At 40.7% G+C, this 25,789-nt stretch overlaps 1 protein-coding gene across 8 annotated transcripts in view; it reads right to left on the bottom strand.

Annotated features, from left to right (window-relative positions):
• Positions 1–25,789, bottom strand: part of LOC308110671 (protocadherin alpha-C2-like) — a gene marked incomplete at its 5' end in the record, with an annotated part of 191,219 nt that overhangs the window by 8,287 nt on the left and 157,143 nt on the right. For 6 of the 8 annotated variants that reach the window (XM_080465128.1, XM_080465122.1, XM_080465124.1 and 3 more), the window contains 2 exons: positions 1,493–1,578; positions 4,851–4,915. In XM_080465128.1, the coding sequence (XP_080321254.1) occupies positions 1,493–1,578; positions 4,851–4,915 (151 nt within the window). Of the gene's footprint in view, positions 1–1,492; positions 1,579–4,850; positions 4,916–8,115; positions 11,189–21,060; positions 23,517–25,789 lie in introns of those variants that run through there. The other 2 variants (XM_080465127.1, XM_080465121.1) reach the window with 2 other exon arrangements.

The raw sequence follows: 25,789 nt of genomic DNA, 5'->3' as shown, positions 1-25,789 counted from the left end.
GCATGGTTCCCTTGGAATCCCTATGTGCTCTGGGACTGCATTGGTGAAACAGAGGGACGCATATGACATACAGGGTAACACAGATAGGAAGAACGAGTTAAACACTGAGCAGAACCATGATTTTATTAATGTGGGTCTGTTAATCTGGGTGTGGGCTGTGCTCCATCTGTCACGGCAGGAGCAGCACACAAAGCAGGCAGCCAAAACACACTCGGAAATAGAGCCAAATGCATAGACGCACATGCGTGTGGCAGCCCAAAATGGCCGCACAAAATAAAGCAACACACAGAGACGCATGATGTAAATCAAAAGGAGTTATGTGTTTCACCCTGAAAGAACACTGGAAGGAAAACAACCAGACGGAAAGTCTTCCCTCAACAGACCCACCTGAACTCCACAGCTAACAAACAAGATGGTTTGGTTATAAATAGCACAGCCTGTGACTCACTGTGATGTGATGGGCTACATTGAATCAATATCTCCTTTTTTTTTTTCTGATAAATAAGATACAGATTGGAAATTCACATCCTTAATGCAGCCAACCGTGAGATAAAGAAGAAGCAGTTTGCCCCCAAGCAATACAAGGTAGGCATGTGCATAAGGTGTTGTTCTCGAAATGCAACTGCTTAATTAGACGGACTTAAATCCTCACCAGCTGATCCTGTTATCGCTGACCCACCCTAAAGACGTCACTACTGCCTCCTTTTCTTTCTTTCCCCTCATGTCCTATGTCTTTCTCCCTATCTCATATTTTGAAGTGCCTGCAGAAAGTAAATCCTCAGCAGAGGCAAAAAAATCGATGGCAACGCGGAGGAGGTTGCGTGTTTGTGAGTATGGATGGGAAGAGACAGTAGTTACTGTGTGGGTAGTTTGTCTGCCTGCCGAACCCACCACCTTCTGTCTAAGACACCAAGCCAAACCAGCTCTTTGTTTTGTAATTACAACAAATCAGATTTTACAACAAGATATATACAAGATTCCTGATAAAAAGCTAATGTTAAAATGGTTGAAATTTTTAGGATATTGGGAATTACTTTAGATTTTTGATCCCGCCTATTGCTGGCCTGTATGAAATGCTGAAAATGAGAAACATCTGGATTAAAAGATCAAATTAATTATGTATGTGCTCTCATGTTTGCTATACTGTTTGTCCTGTGTGACTTGTTGATAATTAAATCACTGATCCATCTTAATGTCTCTCCCTTTTTCTGCACACTCTCTTCGTGCCACAGAGAGCAGAGATAGCCATCTCAGCCCACATAGCACATGTAATTCCCTCACCCTGAAGCAGTGCTATGTTTTAGGAGTGGGCCGAGGTGATCTTGTTGCTGATACCTCTATGTTTCTTAGTTTTATGGCTCTCTTACAGTTTGAATAGTCTGTAAGGAATGCACAGTTAATGGTATTTGCTGGAAATACAAGAATCAGAGGTTAGCCAGAGTACAAAGTAGCTGTACTTCTGTTTCGTCAAAATATTTGAATGGATTCCTACCAGCAGCACTGGATGCAGTGGGCCAGTTCTGAACCAGGACTCCTTGGGCTCCCTGCATCACCGAGGACTCTTCCATGTGTACTGAACTGAAAGACAAAAAAACATACACAAAATCCGTTAAACATCAGACATATAGTTGTTCATGTATAGACAGATGCATGCTCCATTCAAGTAAAATACACTACATAATGCATTTCATAACATGACTTTGTTTCCCAACTGAAAAAAATGTTTTTTTGGGTTTTCTCTTTTGTTTTTGCACTCAATATCAATTGTTTATTTATCGTTACCAGTTCAGATAAGTATGCATATTTGATTGCACTTCTTTGCCTAAACTGCATTTATTGAAGTTCACAAGTTACTATGCCTGCATACAGTGTGATACTTCTCTGTCATATTCAATGTTTTGATACATATCCACATAAAACACAACCAATCAGTTGATACTGATGACCTGCCAGTTACATTGCACCCGGCTATTTAATACTGCTAACTGAGCATTTATTTCAGGGCACTAAGATCCCACAGATTATTGCATATTTATTGTTGATACATGATACAAACTCGATTATACAGCACACAATCCTGGGTAAGATTGAGATCAGATCAGGATTAAAGTATTCAAGTTATATTTTATCTACATTCTCTGGATTAAAGATTACAGGTTTTTCAATTTTTCGCTCGCTCAGTGGAATTTCAGCACTGTCTCTGCTAATGAAGACACCAACCACTAGTGTTAAACAACAGACAAAGAAATGAGGCGACATCACAGCTCCACTTCACGCTCTAAGCTTTAAAACTGTTATGCACTGACAATGGAGAAAGATGAAACCTGACTTTAAGAGAGGTTCGCTACTTTCAGCATGACAACCACATTTTTTGTTTTTTTTTGAAGTCATGTCCTCTAAAACTATAAATATAGAAGTCTACTCATGAGATGATAGCTCAGAAATGGGATATTGCACAATACAGACCAAGTGATTCTCCTCACATCTGTACAACCAATAATAATTGCTTAAATTATTGACCTTATTATGTTAGAACAAAATTATGAAATTAATATACAGTAATATATCTCTACAAAAAACTTTCACTTCTCCACATTTCTTGCCTCTATCATTCAAAGCAAAACTTGCTCTTCACAATTACAAACATTTATATATGTACTTTTCAGGCTCCTGTGATTGTTTCATGTCTTTGCAATTAAAACATAACCATATATGAATAAAATGTAAACTAATGTGTGAATAAATCAATATGTATGTGCAGTGGCTCAGGTGATGGAGACCATGTTTAATACTGCAATGCAACCATAAATTTAATTAGCAACCTTTGATTAACTATTAATGAGGAATTCTGGTTTTATTAAAAATATATATTTTATTGTATCCCTCTTCATCAGGTCATCATCTTGAAACCTATAGCTACACTCTGAGGCATCACCTTCCAACATGAATAGTCGTCTAATTAAACATGTATCTGTTTTAATTTGTACCTGCAGTGATCAACAAAATGAGCCAGGATATAACTTGTAAGAAACAAACGAGCAAAATGTAAATGATGCATTCCACCACAGATAAAATAAATGGGTCATTGCCACAGTGATGTTTGGGTGAGGCATTAGAAAAATAAATGTTTATTTAAGCTGTGATTATGTGGCAGCATGTAATACCCCGTTATGAAAAATGGGTGACAGTAAACATTAAACACATTAGTGGAAATTAATGCTCATTAATCCCTCTTGAATTTAAAATGGAATGTGTGCAACGTTAATGACACCCAAATGACATGCTTTTGTTAATCTAACATGGACATCGGATTCAAACAATTAATGTATATAGTCAAATTGAACTTTGGCGATCTGTAAGATGTTAAGATTGATCAATGTGTAATGGTTGCCTTGTGTTTCTGAATGTGTCTACATAATAGAGAACCAACACATAGATGAACTCTGTCTGGTAGCATTTGAAATTTCTTCACTTCTTTTCATCTTAATATATATTTGAATACACTGGCTTTGCCTATAGTTTGCTTGGTAGAGCTCCAGTGCTCTGCTAACCTAAACAGGATAGAGCGGTGTAGAAGACGAATGGATGGACAAACCGATACCTAACTGGAATTATAAACTAGGTCCCCCTTGTAAACGAGATGTTGCATCTCAAGGGGCTTTCCTTACAATAAATTCAAAATTCAAATTAAAGTCAAAATCATTTTTAGTTAAAGGTCACACATCTATCAGTTGGAGACAGATGGCACACATTTGTGAAGATATAATGTATATATATATTTAATATTAAAAAGAATAAATGGGTGTCATATGCAGATAAGTCACCTAATTCATTAATTCTGTGATTATTTGTAATTATGACTCTTAACTGAAGTTAAAACCCAAGCATCTGGTGATGGTGTAGTCACGGTGCAGTCTTCCTGATAGGCCACTTTTCCACCTGACAACCTGCCCTTCATACATCACTGACCTCCTCCCTGCTTAAGTCTTCTCTCCTGTTAGTTAATCTGCCTACGGTCACACTGAAAGCACCATCGCCAACGACATGTATTGCATTTTCTATATTTCACAGTGACCCGTATTAAAACGTTTATAATATCAAGGCTTTCATCAAATGTAACATGACTGAGATTTCTCTCTGTTTATTCTAACTATATATTTGTAAATGTAGCAGACTGATGAAAATGTCCTTTTCTTTGTACATAATGCTTCCATCACAGCAGAGCAGCAGCAGAATCAAAGATAATGTTGTATGCCAATGACATATTTACATGAGACAGCTTTGGAAAATCATATCTCTCAACCATGGCTGAGTCTGTAGTATAATGACAGGCAAGCATTTTATGACAATTGATAATCAACCTTTGAAAATCATGCAATGGGGACACAGTGTACTCTTTGCATGATTATGTTGCTTATTCCATTGAATAACCAAAATCAGATCAGAGCAGACCAGATTTAAAGCCAAGAGTGGACGAGAATATGCAACAAACTCCAATTGCATCTAAATATTAAAGCTAAATATTTATATAAAAAAAAAACATCATCCAGACACAAATTAACTCTAGTAACTCTAACTATTTTGATGACAGCTTTATTAGGTAGCAAAATGACTTCATTCTGCAATCAAAAAATTAAATACTGTATCTGTTAGAAAGCAAAGTGAAAAGCAAGTATCTTCATGAATGTTGAGGGGTGTTTTAGACAAACTGTTTGGAAAATGGTGGATGGTGTGATTATTTGTTACCTAAATCTAATTATCTCAGTGATCATATCTTTCATACGTCAACAAAAGGTAATCTGTGACACATGATGGCAAACTGAGTCAAGGCAAATAAATAGGAGGCTTACCTCTGCATTACACCACCTGCTCTCAGGGAGGCTGAGTATCTCCAGTCTGTATTTGGTGCCTTGGGCTGCAAGAGAAAGGAATTGAGACTTAAGTACAAGTGAAAGCCAATATCATCTCATTAATAAGTCATTGGCGAAACCCATGAGGTCATGCACACCACACACACAATAACTCTCACTCTCACTTACACAAAACCCCATCCATGGCAGTGGCAGGTCCCTTCTGCCTTTGGATGAGTGTGAATCAACGATTTTAGGTGCATTGAAATCCACCCATCCTAATGCCCTCTCCTTCTCCCACTTACCCAACATCCATCCATTACTTTGAGGGACAAAAACTGAAAGATTTTACAAGAGCAGATTCCTGAACCTTCACACTGTGACATTTCAGTCTTGTGCATGTCCAGAAAGCATCACATCAGACTAGGGTTAAAGGGTTTGATCCACTACTGTGAACATTTTGTAGAACTACTAAATAGCAGCATATTTCTATTCACTACTTTTCCTTCTGCCCAGACCACAGCCCCTTCCTGGATAATACCAGAGTACATTCACTACCCTCTCTCCTATGCTGTGGAGCTTTGTGTGTAAAATCCTCTTTACACTGTTCAAAATCTTGAGTTTCTCTGGCAGATGTCTCACTTAGTCAGTGTGGCACATCTCACCACACAAGCTGTGCAATGCACCGTCTACATCTTGCGCTCCAACCACTGCCCTCTGTCATTTCATTGCAGTGAAGGTCACAGGTGGAGTCGAGGCAGGAAGGTTCATATCAGATGAACTCCCTAAGCATTTAGAGTCTGACATTTCTACTGGAAAGGGGCACAAAGTGGACCTCATTATCACAGCCACTGCTTCTCTGCCTGCAATGCAATTTGTTGGTGATAAATATGTGACTTCAGAGACTGAGCAACAATGAAGGTTGTAAAAAATGTTGTAAGGGGATTAAAACATAATAACTGAAATCACACAATGCTACAAAATTAGCATCAAAGCCGACCAATGACAAAGTAAGATATTGTTTTGTCTTTTATATGAAACTAAACTAACTAAGCAGAACTAACTTGACTTGGGACAGTAAATTATCAAGGCTTGACCAGGGAGTTAATAAGACGCCTATTTGCAATCTCATTTCCTTTCAAATATGACAGATGTTCATTTGCAGCTGGAGCTGCATTGATCTCTCTGAGCCTGCAGTGGAAATTTATCACCCTTGAAATCCAATATTTGGTCTTAATGAAAGAAGCCTGGTATTCCTCCTGGAGTGACTCAAACACAGCAGAATATCTGCTTGAAGAAAGGGAACTATACCATAAATGAACAGGGAGCCTAAATAAGATGAAAGCAGTCTGTCAGCAAAGAGAAATTAGTGTGCAGACTTTCATCATGAATTGACAATAAAAGTTAAAGGTGTAACCTTAGTGTGGCATGACAATACACACAACAGAAAAAAAAGTAATAATCCATCTGAGAACAAAACTGTGTAAGACGACTTCACCAAGTGTTAATTTATCTGCTGCAGTGGAAAAAACAAAGACTGAATTCATATATATTAGAGGCAAATATCTGAAAAATGAATATGTTTCCAGTTAACGACCCTCCCGAAGGAAAATTAATAACAAAACCTTTCACAGTAAATGGAAATGGAAACAATTAAAACATAGAAATGAAACATCTGTGTGAATTAGCAAAATATGTTTTATATTACAACATTCAGAAGCAGTAAAATAAAATAAAGTGGAAAACATTTTTTTTTAAATATATGTATTATGTTTTCTTGCCTGATGGTACTTTGTAAAATATGAAATAGAAATGCTTTTGGGTAACACATTTCTTGCCTTTTCCTCAATTCTTCCCTCTCCCTCTGAGTGAACACTTCTAGCATGGATACAGAGCTCACACCTCCGCCATGAACACTGTGTCCAATCACCTTTTATCCCCCCTCCTCATCTGCGCGGAGGCAGCCAATCCGCGCCCAGTACAGAGAAACACATTGCTGCCATTTAATTACATAGCAAGAACAAACATGACTGGCATTTAATGAGGAACAGAGCAACTGATAGCAAAAAATGGCATTAACAATTTATGTTTTCCTCATTTTATCATTTTCTTCCCCTTGACTCTTCTCTGTGCTGCACAAACACACACAGAGATGCTCTGTGGCAAACATGAGCCTGAGCAAAGAAATCCTGTCCATTTTGTCGAGTTAATACTGTTTGTGTTACCAACATGGTGTACATATTCCTCAATATTTCACATCCAAAAACATGTCATTAAATGTTTCATTTCTCTTTTCTTTACCGATTATCAAAGTCTGGCTTACTGTTCAGTACCAGAGAGGTACGTGACCAGAAGAAGAGATTTTGGTGCAGTGAGACTGGTGTTCCTTGTAGCTGGCAAAGCTGTACTATTTCGCAGATTCTTTTATCACTCATAGAGCGTGCCCTTTGAACCAACTGAATGTTGTGGCATAATGACCCCCCTCACACACACACACACACACACACACACACACACACACACACACACACACACACACACACACACACTACCTCCCACCACCACAACCCCAAAAACTAAAAAATAAGAAGAAAAAAACAAAACAAATCACACGGTGACTGTGTCAAAGGTGACAATTTGTATGAGCAAACCTGCTAGGGTTGCTCCAACTTGATATATCGGACAGGGAAGACAGAGAGAGATACTAGTTTTCTTAATACCACTTCACAGTGGAGAGCAGACACTCTTTCCCATATAACATCCTTGATTACAAGCCAACAGGTTTTTACCAAATGTGGGAGACACACAAAAACACAGTCCACAAATCTGACAATTCCCCTCTGACTATTTGAATACCCCAAATAGCTATTAGAACTTGCAATACGTGAATGTGAAAAACAGTCATTATACATAAAACTGTAAACTTATTTGCTCATCCTGGCCTATTTAGTGTGAGGAACATTAGATGACTAATATATATATATATATATATATATTCTGTATTATGCAAACTTCAACTATGTCCTCCCTATGGATACATGTAAATCAGGTGAGTGAAGGTGGTTATGCCACATTTATTTGAGAGAGACACAAACTAAAAAGCACCATGTACATCAATCTTTTATCAAACATTCAAACCCAGAAGAATGGATCAAAGAGTCAACAACAACTCTCAATGAATGTTTCTTTTAAGATTTGTGTTTTTTGTGTCGTTTACTGTCATAATATAATCTAAAGTAACACAGAGATCGCTCCAGACACACACCTGCATGGCAGTTGCATCTGGCATACTGAGACGGCGTACAACTATCTGGCTTTGTCCACTGTGGCTGGTGACGTAGCCTGATCCCCAGGTGCCACTGTGTGGCCGTCCCGTGTTGTAGAACATAAAAGTGTCACTTCCTGACGTGGCAGTCAGGCATGTCTTGTAACAGTATGTTTTGGTCAAAGAACCATTTCCTCGCACTTCGATGTAATGTGGTTCCACTTTGAGGTCTCTACGCAACGCCATATTGTTGGTCTGTTGGACTCCAGCTGCAGATCTTCCTCCACTCCCACTGCCAGCCACTGTGGTGCCCCCCTCTGGCAGACTCTTCTTGGACACACAACATGGGGAGCAGGAGCCTGGTTGGGTACAGTACGCATGGCAACGCACAATGGCCAACACAAAGACGGTGACCAAAAATACAAAGGTTGTGGCACTGAGGGCAATGATGAGGTAGAGAGTGACATTGGAAAACATTAAGGGGCTGTTGGGCCTTATGATGCGCTTTGGATCAGGGGCTACTTTTGGAGGCAGTTCCATCACGTGCACATAAATGGTGGCGGTGGAGGAAAGTGGTGGTAGACCATTATCTCGCACTGAAACAGTCAGTATGAACGAGGTGGAGTTATCTTCAATGACACGCCTTGTCGTGCGAATCTCTCCTGTGTACTCATGCACTTTAAACAGATCTAGGTCTATGTTGGTCTGCTCCAGATTGTAAAGAAGCCAGGCATTCTGTCCTGCATCCCCATCCCACGCTACAACCTTGCTCACCAAGACTCCAGCTTCAGCATTTTTTATCAACGTCTCTGTGGTGCGGCTCCCATTGGCGGGTGGATATACTATCTTGGGCATATGATCGTTCTGATCCATAATGTAAACATACACTGTGGCCACACGGCTGAGAGGAGGGACACCATTGTCCTGGGCTTTTATTTGAAAGTGAAACTCTCGTAGCTTCTCAAAGTCAAATGCTCGCAGGGCATAGGCTTCACCTGTGTCAGGCTTGATACTGACGTAGCTGGCTACCGGAATTCCATGGTTGTTGTCATTGAGGACAGTGTAGGTGATGCGAGCATTTTCTGCAGCATCAGCATCTGTAGCTTTAACAACACACAGAGAAGAACTGGGAGCATTGTTCTCTGTAATATAAACAGTATATGATGTCTGCTCGAAACGAGGTGGATTATCATTAACGTCTGCAACATCAACTTTAAAAGTCATCTGAGATGAGAGAGGCGGAGAGCCTCCGTCCACAGCATTCACTGTGACGTTGTAGGATGAGATAGATTCACGATCCAGGAAAGCGGATGTGACGATGGTGTAGTGGTTCCGGAATGACTTTATCTTAAAAGGCAAATGGGGCATGATCTCAAGCGTTACCTGCTTATTTGGTCCAGAATCTCGGTCAATCACACTAATCAATGCTACTACAGTGTCAGCTCGAGCATCTTCACGGACAGGGCTGGAGAGTGAGGAGAGCACAATCTCAGGAATGTTGTCATTGACATCTAAAACTTCTACAACTACTTTACAGTGCACTGCCACAGGGGCTGGTCCCTTGTCCATCGCCTGTATGTACATTTCATATGAGTTTGTCTCCTCATAGTCTATATTGTTTTTCACCCTAATTTCTCCATTATCTGTGTCAAGAGAAAACATCTGTCTGACTCTCTCAGGTGTGTAACTGCTGAAAGAATAGAAAACGTCCCCATTTATGCCATCATCCGGGTCTGTTGCATTTAACTTGATAACAAGTGCGCCATTTGGAGAGTTTTCAAACAGTTTCACTTTGTACACAGAGCTGTCAAATGCAGGCACATTGTCATTGGCGTCAAGGATACGGACATTGATGATGGCCGTGCCAGTTCGCTGTGGGGTGCCACCATCCATTGCAGTCAGGATTAGCTGATGAGAGGGCATTTGCTCACGGTCGAAGGGCTTTTTGAGAATGAGCTCGATGTGCTTATTATTGGAAAATGCTTTGACGGACTCCAGAGTGAGGTGGTCGTTTGCGCTGAGTCGGTACTGCTTCACAGAGTTGGAGCCATCATCCGCGTCCTGAGCGCCCTCGATGTGAAACCTCGACCCGGTGTGAGCGGATTCCGACACCTCAAGCTGATACTCATCCCTCGGGAATTGAGGCGCGTTATCGTTCACATCTAAAATCTCCACCTCCACGTTGTGCATCTCCAGCGGGTTTTCTAAAACCACCTCCAGGCTGCGTGAGCAGGTGCCGCTAAATTCACACACTGTCTCTCGGTCAACGCGGTCACTCACCACCAGTTTCCCAGTTTTGTGGTTGATGGTAAAATATCTCCGTCCACTGTCTGTGGTGATTCTGATGCGTCGGGCAGAGAGTTTTCTCTGATCCAGACCCAAATCCCGAACAATGTCACCGACTTCTGCTCCGTTTTCCAGCTCCTCCGGAATAGAGTACCGAACCTGTGCATTTGTAAGGCAAACGAGTGCGAAGATAACGAACAAAAAAATGAAAGGCACATGCTCCCTGTCACTGTAACAGCATCGCGCCGTCACAGCCATCGCAAGCAAGCAGAATTTCGGTTGTAGAAATCTTTCCGCCTTTTTAGCTTGCTGTGGGTCCCCACCCGCCTCATTAAAAACGGAGGAATGGTCAGTGCATCACTTCGACTATGTGCGTGATAAACACAGCATCCTCGCTGGAACCAGAGGACATTTTCCCCGGTATATCCATGTTTTCCTTTGTCTGTCTGGTTAATGTTTTCAAATTAATCTATCCCCCCCAGCGAGGCTGACTCCTCGCACAGATGATGCCTATTGGTCTCTCTGCCTCTCTCTCTCCCCCTGCGATGTGGCGGTGTTGCTGTCTGTGGGCAAAAAGGGAGGGAGAGCCTCTCGCTCAAATCAAGCTGGCTGCATTTCAGCACCACCGCTAACATAATCAAACACCATCTGAAAAAATACAACCCCCAAAAGCGAAAGCCTCAAGTGTGTTTCTTCAATATATCCATCGATAAAGGCGGACATTGTAAACAAACGGTGACACTTGCGTTAAAATGTCCACAATCCTTTTCTGTTTTTCTCTCTCTCCTTTTCTTTTTTTCTTTTTTTTTTTGTCTGTGCCACCGCCCTTTTCCTTGTGCGCCGGTTAACTGATTTATGAACTCAGCTTTGCAAAAACAGTTATATCCATCTGGCCAAATAAAATATTCACAGTTCAGTCAGGAACAGAAAGAAGCACACCAACATGTGAAACAGCGTCATGCATAGTGATCGAGACTCGTTCATTTTAAGGACGCAGGCATGTCAAAACCGTGTTAAAATTATGTCGACTGATACGTATAAGAAACAGACAAAAATATGATGAAAATACGTAATTAAAATTGCCGGTAGCCCTTCTTTTAATGAAACTGTGATAATTGGACAGTTTTTGACTCGTATGTGCTCAGGAGTTAACCGATGTGACACCAGGGGACTTCTGTCAACACACACACATTTAATCTGAGTTCTAGATCAGTTTGCTCTACAGTGACAGCTGACGATGTTGTGCACGCAGATTCCTATTGGCTGTAGGCGCTGCAGAACTCTGCGCCATAAATTATTTCTCATCTATCTATCTATCTATCTATCTATCTATCTATCTATCTATCTATCTATCTATCTATCTATCTATCTATCTATCTATCTATCTATCTATCTATCTATCTATCAGGTACCATCTATTCTGAATTAAGCATAGCAATATTTAAAGAGCATCATCCTGGATAAAGTTTGTGGAAAAAGTACTGTAGCCTCTCATTATAAGTGCATTTCCAGTGCAGTATATTTGCAGGGAACCCAATAAGTCACACAAATCCATTGGTGTTCTAGATTAACAAAAAGAGATTCTCATTGGAATATACTTCATATTATTAAGAAGTTAGATTGTTTGAAGAAATGATCTTCGGGTGCCAAGCTAGGATCAATACATACATGTATATATATTGTTTGTCACTTACATGTAAGGTAATGTGTTGATATGCACTGAACTGACCAAAAACAAATACCGTATAACATATTTGTCTTAAAAAAAAAACACTTCTTAATTTAGAACAGTGTTTTTACTGAACTTTTGTAAATGACATTCTCTATCATCTATTGAGGTCGCACCACATCATACACACACACAAAAAAAAAAAAAATATATATATATATATATATATATACTGTATGACATACTGGTAGGTTATGGTCAAACAGTGACCATGTTAATTTCCACAGTGCATAGCTTCCTTTTCATAATAATTTTGATTCCCTCCATAATTTCAATTTGACAACATCAATGTCATCACATCAGGCTAGTGTGTCATCAAAGCAAGTAAAAACATGCCGCACCAACACCTGTCTCAGTGTTAAACATACATTATCTGAATGCTTATCAATTTCCAAAGAAAATGAGTTAGAAAAAGCAAGACACAAGGAAAACTTCAAGCACTCCGCAACATCAAGGAAACTGGATGACATCTTACTCAATAAACCATAAACATGACAGTGGACATTTATTCTCTTACAAGAACCAAATCCTTTGTAAGGATGATGAAGATCTATTTTAAGAGAAAAAGTTATGTGCAGTGAAGAAATGTCCTTGTGAAACCTTTTATTCCTGGTTCTCCATGCCCAATGATCCAGGATGAGTGTCTACAGCCCACATAGTCTTTTTCCTCTCCTTGTTCACTGGCACTCTCACCCACGCCCTGTTTGCCCACGGCTATAACAACAACAGCATTTGGCATCCCAAGAGATGAAGAAAAGACAGTGACTCACTCTTGTGGATGGCAGATATGGGCCGACTGTTCACACTTCAAGGCAAAGCAGAATAGGTGGCAAAATGGAGGGCATTAAGACAGACTGCCAAAGGTTACCTTAGTGTGTAAAACTTAATTTTACACAATTGGCATAAAAACTAGGCACTAGAACAATTGTCAACCAAAATGTCTACCTTGCACGCATCCATTCAGCAATCTATTACTATTGGCAATCTCAGGGGTGTCAAATGTAAGGTCTGTGGGCCTGCAAGAGACTCCAATTTGACCAGACAAACCACCAAGCAAGTTATAAAGATTTCAAAGAAAACATAATTTTTTTTCTCTTAAGAGTAGCACAGACAATGCAACACTGAGACCCGGGCTGACATATCATTGATGCTTCCGTAAAAGACAGCTTTCTCATTTCGCTAGTAAACTAGCATTAGATTTGAAGCCATGCTGTCAGGCTAACTTTGTAAAAAACATGGTAAATGTAACAGCTATAGGAGAAGCTTATTTGATATTTCACCGTATTTTGCACCAGAAGACTTTCATCATACTCTGTACCACAAAAAATAAAAAGTTTACAATTTACTTTAAAGGTTATTATGGCTCTATTTTACTGGTCCAGCCCTCCCAAGATGAAACTGGGCTGCATGTGGCCCCTGAAGTGTTTGACAACCCTGCAAGAATAATACAAAAACACATCATCAAAATAGCTTTGTGACTGTATTTTTGAAACGTGTTGCTTTCTATTTCCATTCAACCAAGAAAAATACTGCACATTTTCTGGAACACATTTTATTCAATCTTTGTTCAGACTAGGGTTGCAGCGGGATGGTTGGATGCCTTATGGGACATTTGTATTGATTTATTTTGAAATTGCTAATTGTTCATTCTTTTATATAACTTACTGACAAGTTTTTATATCTTTTTAAACATTGGCAGGATTTGCAGGCACTAGGCCAGGACCCCAATTTCACTGGAGTTGTTAATTTTTATTAGTTACTTTAAAGTTATTAAAGAATGTGAAAAGTGTGTTTTATAGTTTTGAAAGACTGTGCACCACTTCATCAATCATATGCCGATGGAGGCAGGTTTTTTTTCCATTATCCTACAAGGATAGAAAGGGTTGATTTGAGATGGTTTCATCAGTCTGCAATATTACCAAGCAACAGTGGCCCCTTGCAACCAGGCCTCAGATGCTCTTTCACGCTGTGACATTTAGCAGATTTTCCCATTGGGAGGTTTGAGCATCCGTGTTTACCAATGAGACAAATAATGAGAACAGGCAGCATTTATCTTGTCAACTACAAAATCAGACTTGCATTACACCTGACCTTTGTACTTGTCACTCTCACTTCCTTTTTACTGTTTATTTCATAGTTTATCTTGCAACTCTCGAATACTTATTCCTGCCCCAAATACATCCGTCTGTTTCAATGTTAATTACACTCCTGTGAACACTTGATTATTTCATTTTTACTGAAGGGTGCTGCAAGAACTGTTCATCAACTATCCCCCACCTGCAGACTGATGGATGTCATGCATTTCAAAAGACTAATCAGCTTTTTTAATGTTTATGTGTTACAGTAATTCGGCTTTCAAAAACATTTTCATCTTTTCTTTTCTTTAATTCCCAATCACAGCATTTTCTAACATTTTCTCATCACATTAACTCTGACGTTCTGTCAAACAGTTGCTGTTCAAGTGGAAAACTGGCTGATAGGTATACAGGCGTCTTAACTGAGAAAACAAGTATTCCAGTCTCTTAGCCCAGAGAAAAGATTAGAGAGAAAAAGCCACAAAGAAGAAAAGGAAATTCCAGATTTAAAAATTGTAACTTTCTTTCTACTGGAAAATTAATATCCCCCTCTCCATCAATTATGCAAGATGGACACTGTATTAATAACTTTCTCTCCAACCTCATTAATACTGTAAGTGGCCACTCAAAAAGCCATTCATTCTACTTCCCTTCAGATTCTACTATATTGGCTCTCCAATTTTTGGTGAGTCAGATGACAACAGATATCGACAGAGAAATAGATCCTGGCTGCGGGTGAGGCTTAACTTCTTACATCTCGGCATCTGTCAACATGTGGTAAACAGATTTAGCCATGTAAAAAGAAGGGCCATAAAACTAAAATAAAATATAAATTCTACCTGAGTATAAAATATGCTTGTAAATGTATGTTGCTACCCTCTGCTCTTTTAAATGTAAGGGAAAAAAACTCAAAATTGTAATAAGATGCATTCATGGCAAAGAGTGAGAGCTTGCAACTTCTCAGAAGTGATACATACAAAATGCCTTACTTTAAGATACTGATACATAGAAGGAAAACATTATTTCCATGTGCAACATCAAAACTGATGGCTTATTTAGGACAATGTTTATCTTGACTAATCATATGATGCACAACAAAAATCACAAAAAGAGACCAGATATATAAACATGCGGATGACTGCCATACTAGAAGAAGAGACAGAGAAAGTACCTGTAGACTATAAATTTCAATGGCATTCTGAAGTTGACAAACAATTTACAGGGGACAGAGTTTAAAGAAACTGCCTAACAAATCAGTTTAGAATATTGTAAGAAAATATAGCTGTCGTTTAAGGTGTGGTTGCTGGACGAACATAAATAAATAATATCATTTCAGGACAGATTTTGAGACGAATTACATTTTATAGATCACTCCTTCAGCTACTTATAATATAAAACAAACCAATACTGCATGTCCCTTGAGTGCTGCATTAAAGTGTTCTTTTGTTTTATTTGGTCAACGATAAGAAAAGACATGCATAACAAAACAAAACAGAAATGGATGGGTGTAACCATTTTAATTGACTAATTGAGAGTTATGGAACAGTAAAAAAATAAAAGGATAACATAATGCCAGATCACTGCAAATGTAATCCTACTGTGGGAGAGACTGTCTGAACAGGAAGCAGCAGAGAGAGAGAGAGAGAGAGAGAGAGAGAGAGAGAGAGAGAGAGAGAGAGAGAGAGAGAGAGAGAGAGAGATAGAGAGAGACAGAGAGAGAGAAACTGGTCCCTCTGTTGGAATAAATGGGAAATACAACGGTTTGACACGTGATCGTCACCCCCACTGCCTGTCCACAGAGGCTTTTTCATTAAGCCAAAGCACTAAAGCATAATCCCATATTTGAGTGTGTGTGTGTGTGTGTGTGTGTGTGTGTGTGTGTGTGTGTGTGTGTGTGTGTGTGTGTGTGTGTGTGTGTGTGTGTGTGTGTGTGTGTGTGTGTGCGTGTGTGTTTGAGACAGACCCGGGGTGGGGGGGAGGGGGGGGGGGGGGGGGGGGTGAAGGGCACAGACGTCAGGCTGCAGCGGCAGTCATTTTCTTTATCATTTCCAGTACAGTGACCGCAATGCATCACGCTAGGGATAAAGACAGGGCACCCTCCAGAGGTGAAACAGAAAAGAGCACTGTAAAACACAGAGTATCTACAGTACTGCACCTTTATTTAAAACGATCTTTACATTACCTTTTCTGTTAGATGCACTGAATGCATACTTACAAATAGGAATTTAGTTCAAAGTGCCGCAAAACAGCAGCTAAACTGTTATTATATCAAAGTTAACCCCATTAAAAGGTAAAACAAAACTCCACCAAAGATGATACTGTATTCTGTCCAATCTATATTTCAGAAAAAACCAACAGCTGTGTCCTCATGCACCTTCTTTTCATAACACTGGTCTTTAAGCAGGATAAGTTCCCCATTCAAATTTCCAGAACAGAAGTCCCACAGTAACCACAATCCTTTTACTCAGGTGGACTCAGTAAATGGGTGGAAAAGCATTTTGTGGGTGTGTTTGTGTTGATCCCTTGTGTACCTTTCTTTCACGAATAAAGGGTCTGAGAGCTCTAAAAACAGCACAAATCCGTCCCTGCTGGGACATTGCTAGGGGTTAAACAGTTCCTTGGTCGTTCTGATTCAGCCTGCACATAAATCAAACAGTTTCTTGTTGTGGCACTTAACAAAGCTATCAGGAAATGCAGGCAGGCTTTGGATCCTTTCCTCTTAGGATGCCCTGGCTTTGTGTCCTCGCTGGATGAGAGTGGATGGAGCCTGTGGTTCTTCTGAGCATGACAAAGCTAATCTAATGACTGCAAAAAACACCCAAATGCCACTAGGAGGAAGCATGGATGGGGGACGGGTTGGAGAAAGTGGGGAGCAGGGGAGGGGGTACTGATAAGTTATTCCTTTTATCTGTGACCAATTGTAAGCCCGTGATGTTCTCACTCAGCTGTGGGGCATGTATTCAATGTGGAGGTTTTTTTTGTACAGCTCATCCTCTGCAAACCATTTTCTCACTATCTTGTGCTCAAGGCTTCAGTGCTGTATTTGTATGTCTTTGCAAAATCCTTTCCCATTTTAGAAACATTCTCTAATCTGCAACATTTTTTCCTTTTAGATTGACTCTTTTTTTCCATTTGTCTGACAGGGCATTTTTTGCAGAATATGCTGTGCATTATTTTCCTCCATCTTACTCTCCATCTCTCTTCCCATCTCCCATTGTGTCCACACAGTTTCCTCCCTGCTTGCATCAGTACCACACATGCTGGGATGGATGTCAGGGTGGGGGCGGGTACACATACTGGCAGCTCCCTGGAAACAGTCTAGTTCGTCGTTTCATTATGGCTCAGAGCAGTCTCCATGGCAACCAGAGATAGCACCAACCTCACTCTCACACAAAGGACACACCCATGTGAGCGAGAAAAACAGGAAGTGCTACATAGGACGTGTGACAGAATGGGGACTAAAAAGGAGGAATTAAACCACCTCATCATCTGTGGACTACACAGATGACATACAGTGAAAGCCTCTGCTTCAGGACTATAATATATGGATTCTGGAGCACCACCACTAACGATAATGTCCTCTAATCAATAATTTAATGCATTTTGCGGCACCAAGGGAGACTGTTAGAAGCTTTTATCGGATATACACTGCAAGACGTCTTCTCATGCATACTGACTCAACATTCTTCTTGTTTCCTATTCTATACATAGGTTTAACTACATTTTCGCCCCATTAAAACAAAAATAAAACGCACCATAAAAATAATCAGTATCTGCGGATGTTATGGCACGAATGAAAGCTTCTTCTCCTCATCCTTTGGGTTTATCTGGGATTGACACGCGGTGCTGTGGGCCCCGCCCCAGCCGCAGAGCAGGAGCAGGAGAGAGAGCTGAGCCGAGAGGAGCAGCTGATACCTCGATCGGTACTGAAAGTCCCTCCTGCAGCTGCTTCTCCTTCTGCAGCAACGAGTAGCGGAAAATTACCTGCCCCTCCCCCGCTCTCCCACAGCCTCGCTCACACATTCACTGAGAGCTGCAGCGTTCAGAACACATGCTCAACCACTTTTACGCAGAGAGACTGCTCCAGGCATTGTTTTCGGAGCCGTGGCATGCAGAACGCATCTCACACAGTTCGCATCGGAGAGAGAGAGAGAGCGAGAGCGAAAAAGCAATCACAGGTCCAGTCGGATATCGCATGTAGCGCGCTGCCATATTTGAAATCGCTTACTGACCCACTTATAAGAGCACACGGCCATGCCTCATACCCTGCAATAATCAGAATCTAAAAGAGAGCAAGAGAGAGAGAAAAACACCACAGGCTTATTCGAGCTGAAGCAACTGAATGACCGGACTCCTGACAGATCAGGCCATGCTTGTTTGTGCTGAACCACTCCCTGAAATGAGGTCATACCGTCTGAGTGACTAAAAGCATCATGAATCCACCGCAGCACACACACACAAATACACAGTCACCAAACTGCGAAACACATTCCCACCAGTGAGGGCAAATAACATGGAATAAGCGACGTGAAATTACCAATGTAACTGCAAGTTGTAGACTTATTATACCAGGCACTCATGAGTGCCTTGGCGAGTACATAACGACTGTGTACATACATTAGAGATCTTAATGAAATATATATTAGCTCGTGTTTACGGTGCTCTAAGGCTGATCCCAACATGTCTGCGGAGACGTAGGCTGATTTCCTGTTAATGTTCTCAGCTGCTGCCCTTCTCAGGGACAGGGAAGGATAGGGGGAGGGGAGAGAGCTCTGGCAGCATGGAGGAGGAGATGGAAAAAACAGGAACAGGCATGAAGCTGATATCGTGAGCATCTCCTGATACTGACACTAAAACATTCTGGAACAGAAATTAAAACCACCAGAATCAAGCCCATGTCAATGAAGGGAAACACCTCTGTCATTAGATTTGTAAGAAATAAAAAATGTTGTTTGGTCCGTATAAACCTGTCTTACAGCAGCATTGAGCGCAGTCCCTCAGAATTAAATCAAGGTCAGTGAGTTGAAAAGCTGAATAATGAAAAAATGTATGAATGCATGAGTTCATACAACGCAGAGACATTATGAATACAAAAAGCTAACAATGAAAAGCTTTATTGAATGTATAATATGGGGAATTGCTCAAAACATTTGAGAAAAACAGAGCTGACTGCAAACAAACAATATAGCTTGAGTATATCTGATAGGTACACAGTCAGACAAACAGGTATTTCTAATAAATTAACTGATTAGCTCTCTTGTTAATGAATGAATGCTACATTGAACTGAGTTTAACATTTACCTGACTTTATTTGTGACGGATCAGTGAGATCTAAATTAGTCTTTACATTTCTACTTTTACACACGATGCATTGACATCAACATGGAAACAACAAATAATTGAATCCACATCAGCTATAGCAGATCTGGTTGCATTGGCTAAGGTTTCTGAATGCCATCTTGCATGCTGGCTCAATCTTACTGATGGGTTACTGGAACAGGATGGAGCCATTATTGATGTTAGTAGTAACAAATTCATGTTATGTCTTAAAACAAATTACAAACACCACTGTCAAAGATGACCTGAGGTGATTTCCAACATTGCTTCACCCAGTTTTAACATCTCACTTAAGAGACAGAAATTCCCCTCAAAAATACAGAGGAAAGACATTCAGTCAAATGTTTTTTTTTTTTTTTTATCATTCGTAGAATATAAGTCTCAAATGTCAAAATGAGAATGGATGGCTTTGAGAACTTCAATTACAGCAACAAATGGCTCATACTTGCTCAGCGTTTTGATAGAGCACAGTCAGCTCTATTTATTTGTGACTTCACAATATGTTGCTGAGCATTTTTGGAGGATTTTGTGTACATTTTTGATTTCCTCGTGGGGAAAGTATTTCCCTGCATTCAACACTTCCTATTTAAGTGATCTGTCAGCTGAGAGAGTCAAACCTGCAAAGGTAAGATGCAAAGTCTGCTACCCTATCTTGTTAGCTCCCATCGCACACACGTGCAGGAGTATTATTGGAAAATGGTACAGTGGTGAATTGGATACAAGCTTGAAGTATGCGCTGAAGTAAAAGAAGATTTACTCAGCTGTGGAGCGGACATGTAAACACAGAGCTTCTCATAGCTGACAACTTGTGCTCACTCAAGTGAAGGCAAGAGTGTCACAAGAGGCAACACTGACAACAACCAATAAATGGCTTAGAGAAAAGTTGTGGACACCTTGATTAGTATGAGCAAGGCACCAAATGCAAAGTGATAATCAGTAGAATTGGAGGTTTGGAAGTTTCACAACCTCCCAAACCCAAACACAGATGTAACATTTTTACTGCAGTGAATGCACCACCTGCTGATGCCCCCAAAGCAGGGATAGCTTGACACCCCTCGGCTCATTAGCACCACAATTTTACATTTTGCAAGTGTTGCCACCAGATACTATATTTCTATTGTATTTATTTTATGTAAAAACTTTTTTCTGATGCATACTGCATGCTTTTAACAATCTACTGACCCAGACCCTGGCAAGTTCACAACAAAGACTCTTTGACTACTTGGTATGATGCCAACTTCTCACGATGCTACTAACACGTTTTACAAAATCATTTACATGTTTTAATTTAGTGATTAAATTTTTTAATTTTCTATAGTGGCATTTTGATATATGTGGGTTTTTTTATCTTTTAATTTTAGCGATGTGAAACGGTCTGGAAGGAGTGATAACAAAGAAGCTGCAGCAGTCTCTAAACTTCAGCACCACGGCCAGCGCTTCAGCCAAACGCAGGAAAACCGAAGCCACGAGTTATACACGTTAGAGACTTGCATGTCATTGTAAATTATTACATCTTACCTTGTCCTTATTAGGTAAAGTCTGAGTCTTGGTAAAAGTGTCACCTCCGTTTATACTGATCAGTTCACCATCCACAGGTGGAAAAGGTGCGGGAAAAACCACTACATCACTCTTCAATGTGTCTGAGCTGAAACACACGTCGTACTGCTGAGTAGATTTGGAGTAAGACCAACTCCCGTCAGGGTGGGTGGTGATCATGGGGGCGCTGTACCTGCTGAAAGATCCGTCTGTCCTGTGGCACCTGACAGCTATTAAACTTATGAGACTCAGTAGAAAGATGACGGACACTGACACGATGGCAATCAGTAGGTACAGGTTCAAATCCGAGAAGCTGTCCTCCTTTGTAGTCACATGTCTGAACTGAGTCTGGATGTCAGCGGTGCTTTCAACCACCACCACATCAATAGAGACAGTAGCTGACAGGGAGGGCTCTCCATTATCAGAAACCAGCACCACCAAGGGGTGAGTTTTCAGGTCATTGTCACTCATCCTCCTCTTGGTCCTGATTTCTCCGGTGCTGGTTCCGATCCTGAACAGGTTGTTTCCTTTGGGTTCAGACAGGTGGTAAGAAAGCAGTGCGTTGTATCCAGAATCTGCATCTACAGCCCTGATCTTTGCCACAAAGTATCCTGCTTCAGCAGAATATGGGATGTTCTCACTGTTAACGGAGCCGTGCTCAGAATAAGGAGCAAGAATCGCGGGACTGTTGTCATTTTCATCGAGGATAAAAACATTGACGGTCACGTTGCTGCTGAGCGGAGGAACACCAGAGTCTGTGGCCTGAACTTTGAACTGAAACGTTGTCATCTCTTCAAAGTTAAACGATTGTAGACTGATAATATCTCCAGTCTCTGAATTGACATTAAAGGCTGATGCAATAACATTGATTTTGTGATTGTTGTTTACAACTGAATATGTTACTTTCGCATTTTCATCCACATCAGGATCATCTACAGTTAAGGTATAAATGACAGCACCCACAGCACTGTTTTCTCGAACAACTATGTTTGTAACAGGCTCTTTAAACCGGGGGGCATTGTCATTTACATCAGAAACATGGACGGTAATGACGCTTGTACTGGACAGAGGCGGCAGCCCTTCGTCTGTCGCTGATATAGTTATATTATACTGAGAAACCACTTCTCTGTCTAAGGATCCGTCTACAACCAAAGAGTAATGGTTCTTATATGTATTTTTTATTGTAAAAGGCACAGAATCGACTATTTTCACCTGAACAACTCCGTTTCTATCTGCATCGTGATCTTTTACTGTTATAAGTCCCACCATCGTGTCTGCAGCAGCGTCCTCCCTCACCACATTTACTAGTGATGTCACTGATATTTCAGGGGGATTGTCATTAACATCTGCGATTTCAACTAACACTTTACAGTTGGATGCTCTTGGATTTGGACCTTTGTCTTTTGCTTGAACCCTGATTTCAACGGCGTTGTTTTTTTCGTGATCCAATTCACCATTGACTGTAATCTCACCCGTTTCGGGATCAATTGAAAATTTATCAACATCATTATCAGTGTCCTGATTTATAAACGAGTACTGTATTTCTCCATTGGAACCTTCATCTAAATCTCGAGCATGCACAGCTATTACAGTTGCTCCGCGCGGTGTGTTCTCGACCACCGTGGCTTTGTATAAAGGTTTTTCAAATATCGGAATGTTGTCGTTTACGTCCTGCACGTTAACGGTGATCTGTAATGTGCCTGATTTCGGGGGTTTTCCTCCGTCGACAGCTGTCAGTGTTAACTTTATAACGTGTTGTTTCTCGCGATCCAATGTTTTGTGAAGGGCCATTTCAGCAAACATTGTCGGCTCTCCACTATTCTGCACATCAAGTGTAAAATGTTCATTTTGGCTGAGCTTATATCCTTTAACCGAGTTACTCCCGACATCTGCGTCAAATGCTTTGGGCAGAGCGAATTTCTCTCCGGGAAATGCCGACTCTGACACATTGAGAACAATCTCTGGGATCCGAAAAGATGGCGTATTGTCATTAATGTCCACAATTTTAACCTCAAAGCGATACAGATTGAGAGGAGAGTTCACAATGGCTTCCACCTCAAGTGAACACTTGGCATTTCGAGAGCAGAGCTTTTCTCGGTCTATTCTGTCTTTGACCAGAAGCGCACCCGTCTTAACATCCACGTTGAAATACCTTGTATTAGGTCCCGAAATTTGAAAACCTCGAGTTTCCAGTTGCTGTACATCTAAATGTAAATCCTTCGCTAAATTTCCCAAAGTGGTACCAGGGCTTGATTCCTCCGTTACTGGGTACACAATCTGTGCTGCTGCGCCTTCCCATAGGTGAAACACAGGGAACAAATAATAAATCCAGTGCCGAAAAATATTCCTTTGTGGCATTCTGTTAGCAACGACGTGTGAAATTAAAGTAAGAAAAAAGAAAACACCCGAGCACCACCATTGCTCTGAAACAGCAATTCCAAATCAAAGCCGAGCAGGGTGCTATGATAAAACAGCAAACAAAGAATTGCGAACCGCCTGTAGAGGGAGGAGCAAAGCTGAGAAAACAAAAAACAAAAACCTGAAGTCTACAAGCTGTTAGCGACATCTAACGGTTATATTGGAGACATAACAAGACGATAAAATGATTTAATCAATGGAGTTTCAGTAAAAACAGATTCATTATAGCATATACAATCCGTGATTGCTCACATGACAACAAATGACAGCAGGGTGAGCATGTGATATCAGGAGCTACAAAATTATCAAGGACAACATAATGCAACCTGAGAGAATTCACATAAATCACAGATTTTTTAAGATATTGTTTTGTACTGCTAACCTTACCTTGTCTTTGTTAGGTAAAGTCTGAGTCCTGGTAAAAGTGTCTCCTCCGTTTATACTGATCAGTTCACCATCCACAGGTGGAAAAGGTGCGGGGAAAACCACTACATCACTCTTCAGTGTGTCTGAGCTGAAACACACGTCGTACTGCTGAGTAGATTTGGAGTAAGACCAACTCCCGTCAGGGTGGGTGGTGATCATGGGGGCGCTGTACCTGCTGAAAGATCCGTCTGACCTGTGGCACCTGACCGCTATTAAACTGATGAGACTCAGTAGAAAGATGACGGACACTGACACGATGGCGATCAGCAGGTACAGGTTCAAATCCGAGAAACTGTCCTCCTTTGTAGGCACATGTCTGAACTGAGTCTGGATGTCAGCAGTGCTTTCAACCACCACCACATCAATAGAGACAGTAGCTGAAAGAGAGGACTCTCCATTATCAGAAACCAACACCACCAAGGGGTGAGTTTTCAGGTCATTGTCACTCATCCTCCTCTTGGTCCTGATTTCTCCGGTGCTGGTTCCGATCCTGAACAGACTGTTTCCTTTTGGTTCAGACAGGTGATAAGAAAGCAGTGCGTTGTATCCAGAGTCTGCATCTACAGCCCTGATCTTTGCCACAAAGTATCCTGCTTCAGCAGAATATGGGATGTTCTCACTGTTAACGGAGCCGTGCTCAGAATAAGGAGCAAGAATCGAGGGACTGTTGTCGTTTTCATCAAGGATAAAAACATGCACCGTCACGTTACTGCTGAGCGGAGGAACACCAGAGTCTGTGGCCTGAACTTTGAACTGAAACGTTTTCATTTCTTCAAAGTTAAAAGACTGTAAATTCACGACATCTCCAGTTTCTGAGTTTATGTTAACAACAGAAGTTATTGGTATACTTTTGGTGAAGCCATTCAGGACTGAATAAGTTATTTTGGCATTTTCCCCCATGTCAGGGTCAACGGCAGTTATGATTAAGATGGTAGCTCCCACTGCACTGTTTTCTTTCACATAGGCATTAATCACAGGCTCCGGGAACAAAGGTACATTGTCATTCACATCAGAAATGTCAACAGTAATTATACTAATACTGGACAGCGGTGGATTGCCTTCGTCACTGGCTATTATCGTTATGTTATATTTAGAAATACTCTCTCTATCAAGTGGCGCATCAACTATTAATGAGTGATAATTTTTGTAGTTAAGCTTGAGTTTGAAAGGCACCAAACCAATAATATTTGCATGGGTGACTCCATTACTGCCACCGTCTCTGTCAGACAGAGTCACCAATGCCACAGCTGTACCTACCTCAGCATCTTCTTTAACTGGGCTCATGAGAGATGTGACAATGATTTCAGGTATATTGTCATTAAAATCAATTACTTCGATTAATAACTTGCCATGCACACTGCGTGCAGGTGTACCTTTATCCTGTGCCTGTATCCGGATATCGTAAGCTGTATTCATCTCATAATCAACTTTTCCATTTACAGTAATTTCCCCTGTCTCGGCGTTTATTGAGAACAATGAAGATGGATTAAAATTTCCCCTTTCAATAAATGAATACACAATTTCACTGTTAATTCCCTCATCCAAATCTTTAGCGCTTACTGTCAACACTGGGGTCTGAAAAGGAGCATTTTCAATTACTTGTGCCTTATACAGGGGTTGGGTAAATACGGGTGAATTGTCGTTTATATCCATAACATGCACAAGTATTGTTAATGTCCCCGATCGCGAAGGTCTTCCTCCGTCCAGAGCTGTTAAACTTAAATGGATAACAGATTGTTTCTCCCTGTCTAAAGCTTTCTGCAGCACCAATTCAGCAGACTCACTGTGTTGTGCACCGCTTACATCCAATGAGAAATAATCATTTGGACTAAGCTTATAGCTTTGTACAGAATTACTGCCCCTGTCT

This window comes from Lipophrys pholis (genome assembly GCF_963383615.2).
Source record: "Lipophrys pholis genome assembly, chromosome: 6".
In the NCBI taxonomy this organism is placed as follows: Eukaryota; Metazoa; Chordata; class Actinopteri; order Blenniiformes; family Blenniidae; genus Lipophrys; species Lipophrys pholis.
Note: the sequence above shows the minus strand (reverse complement) of the source record. Positions and strands in the feature narration are given on the sequence as shown.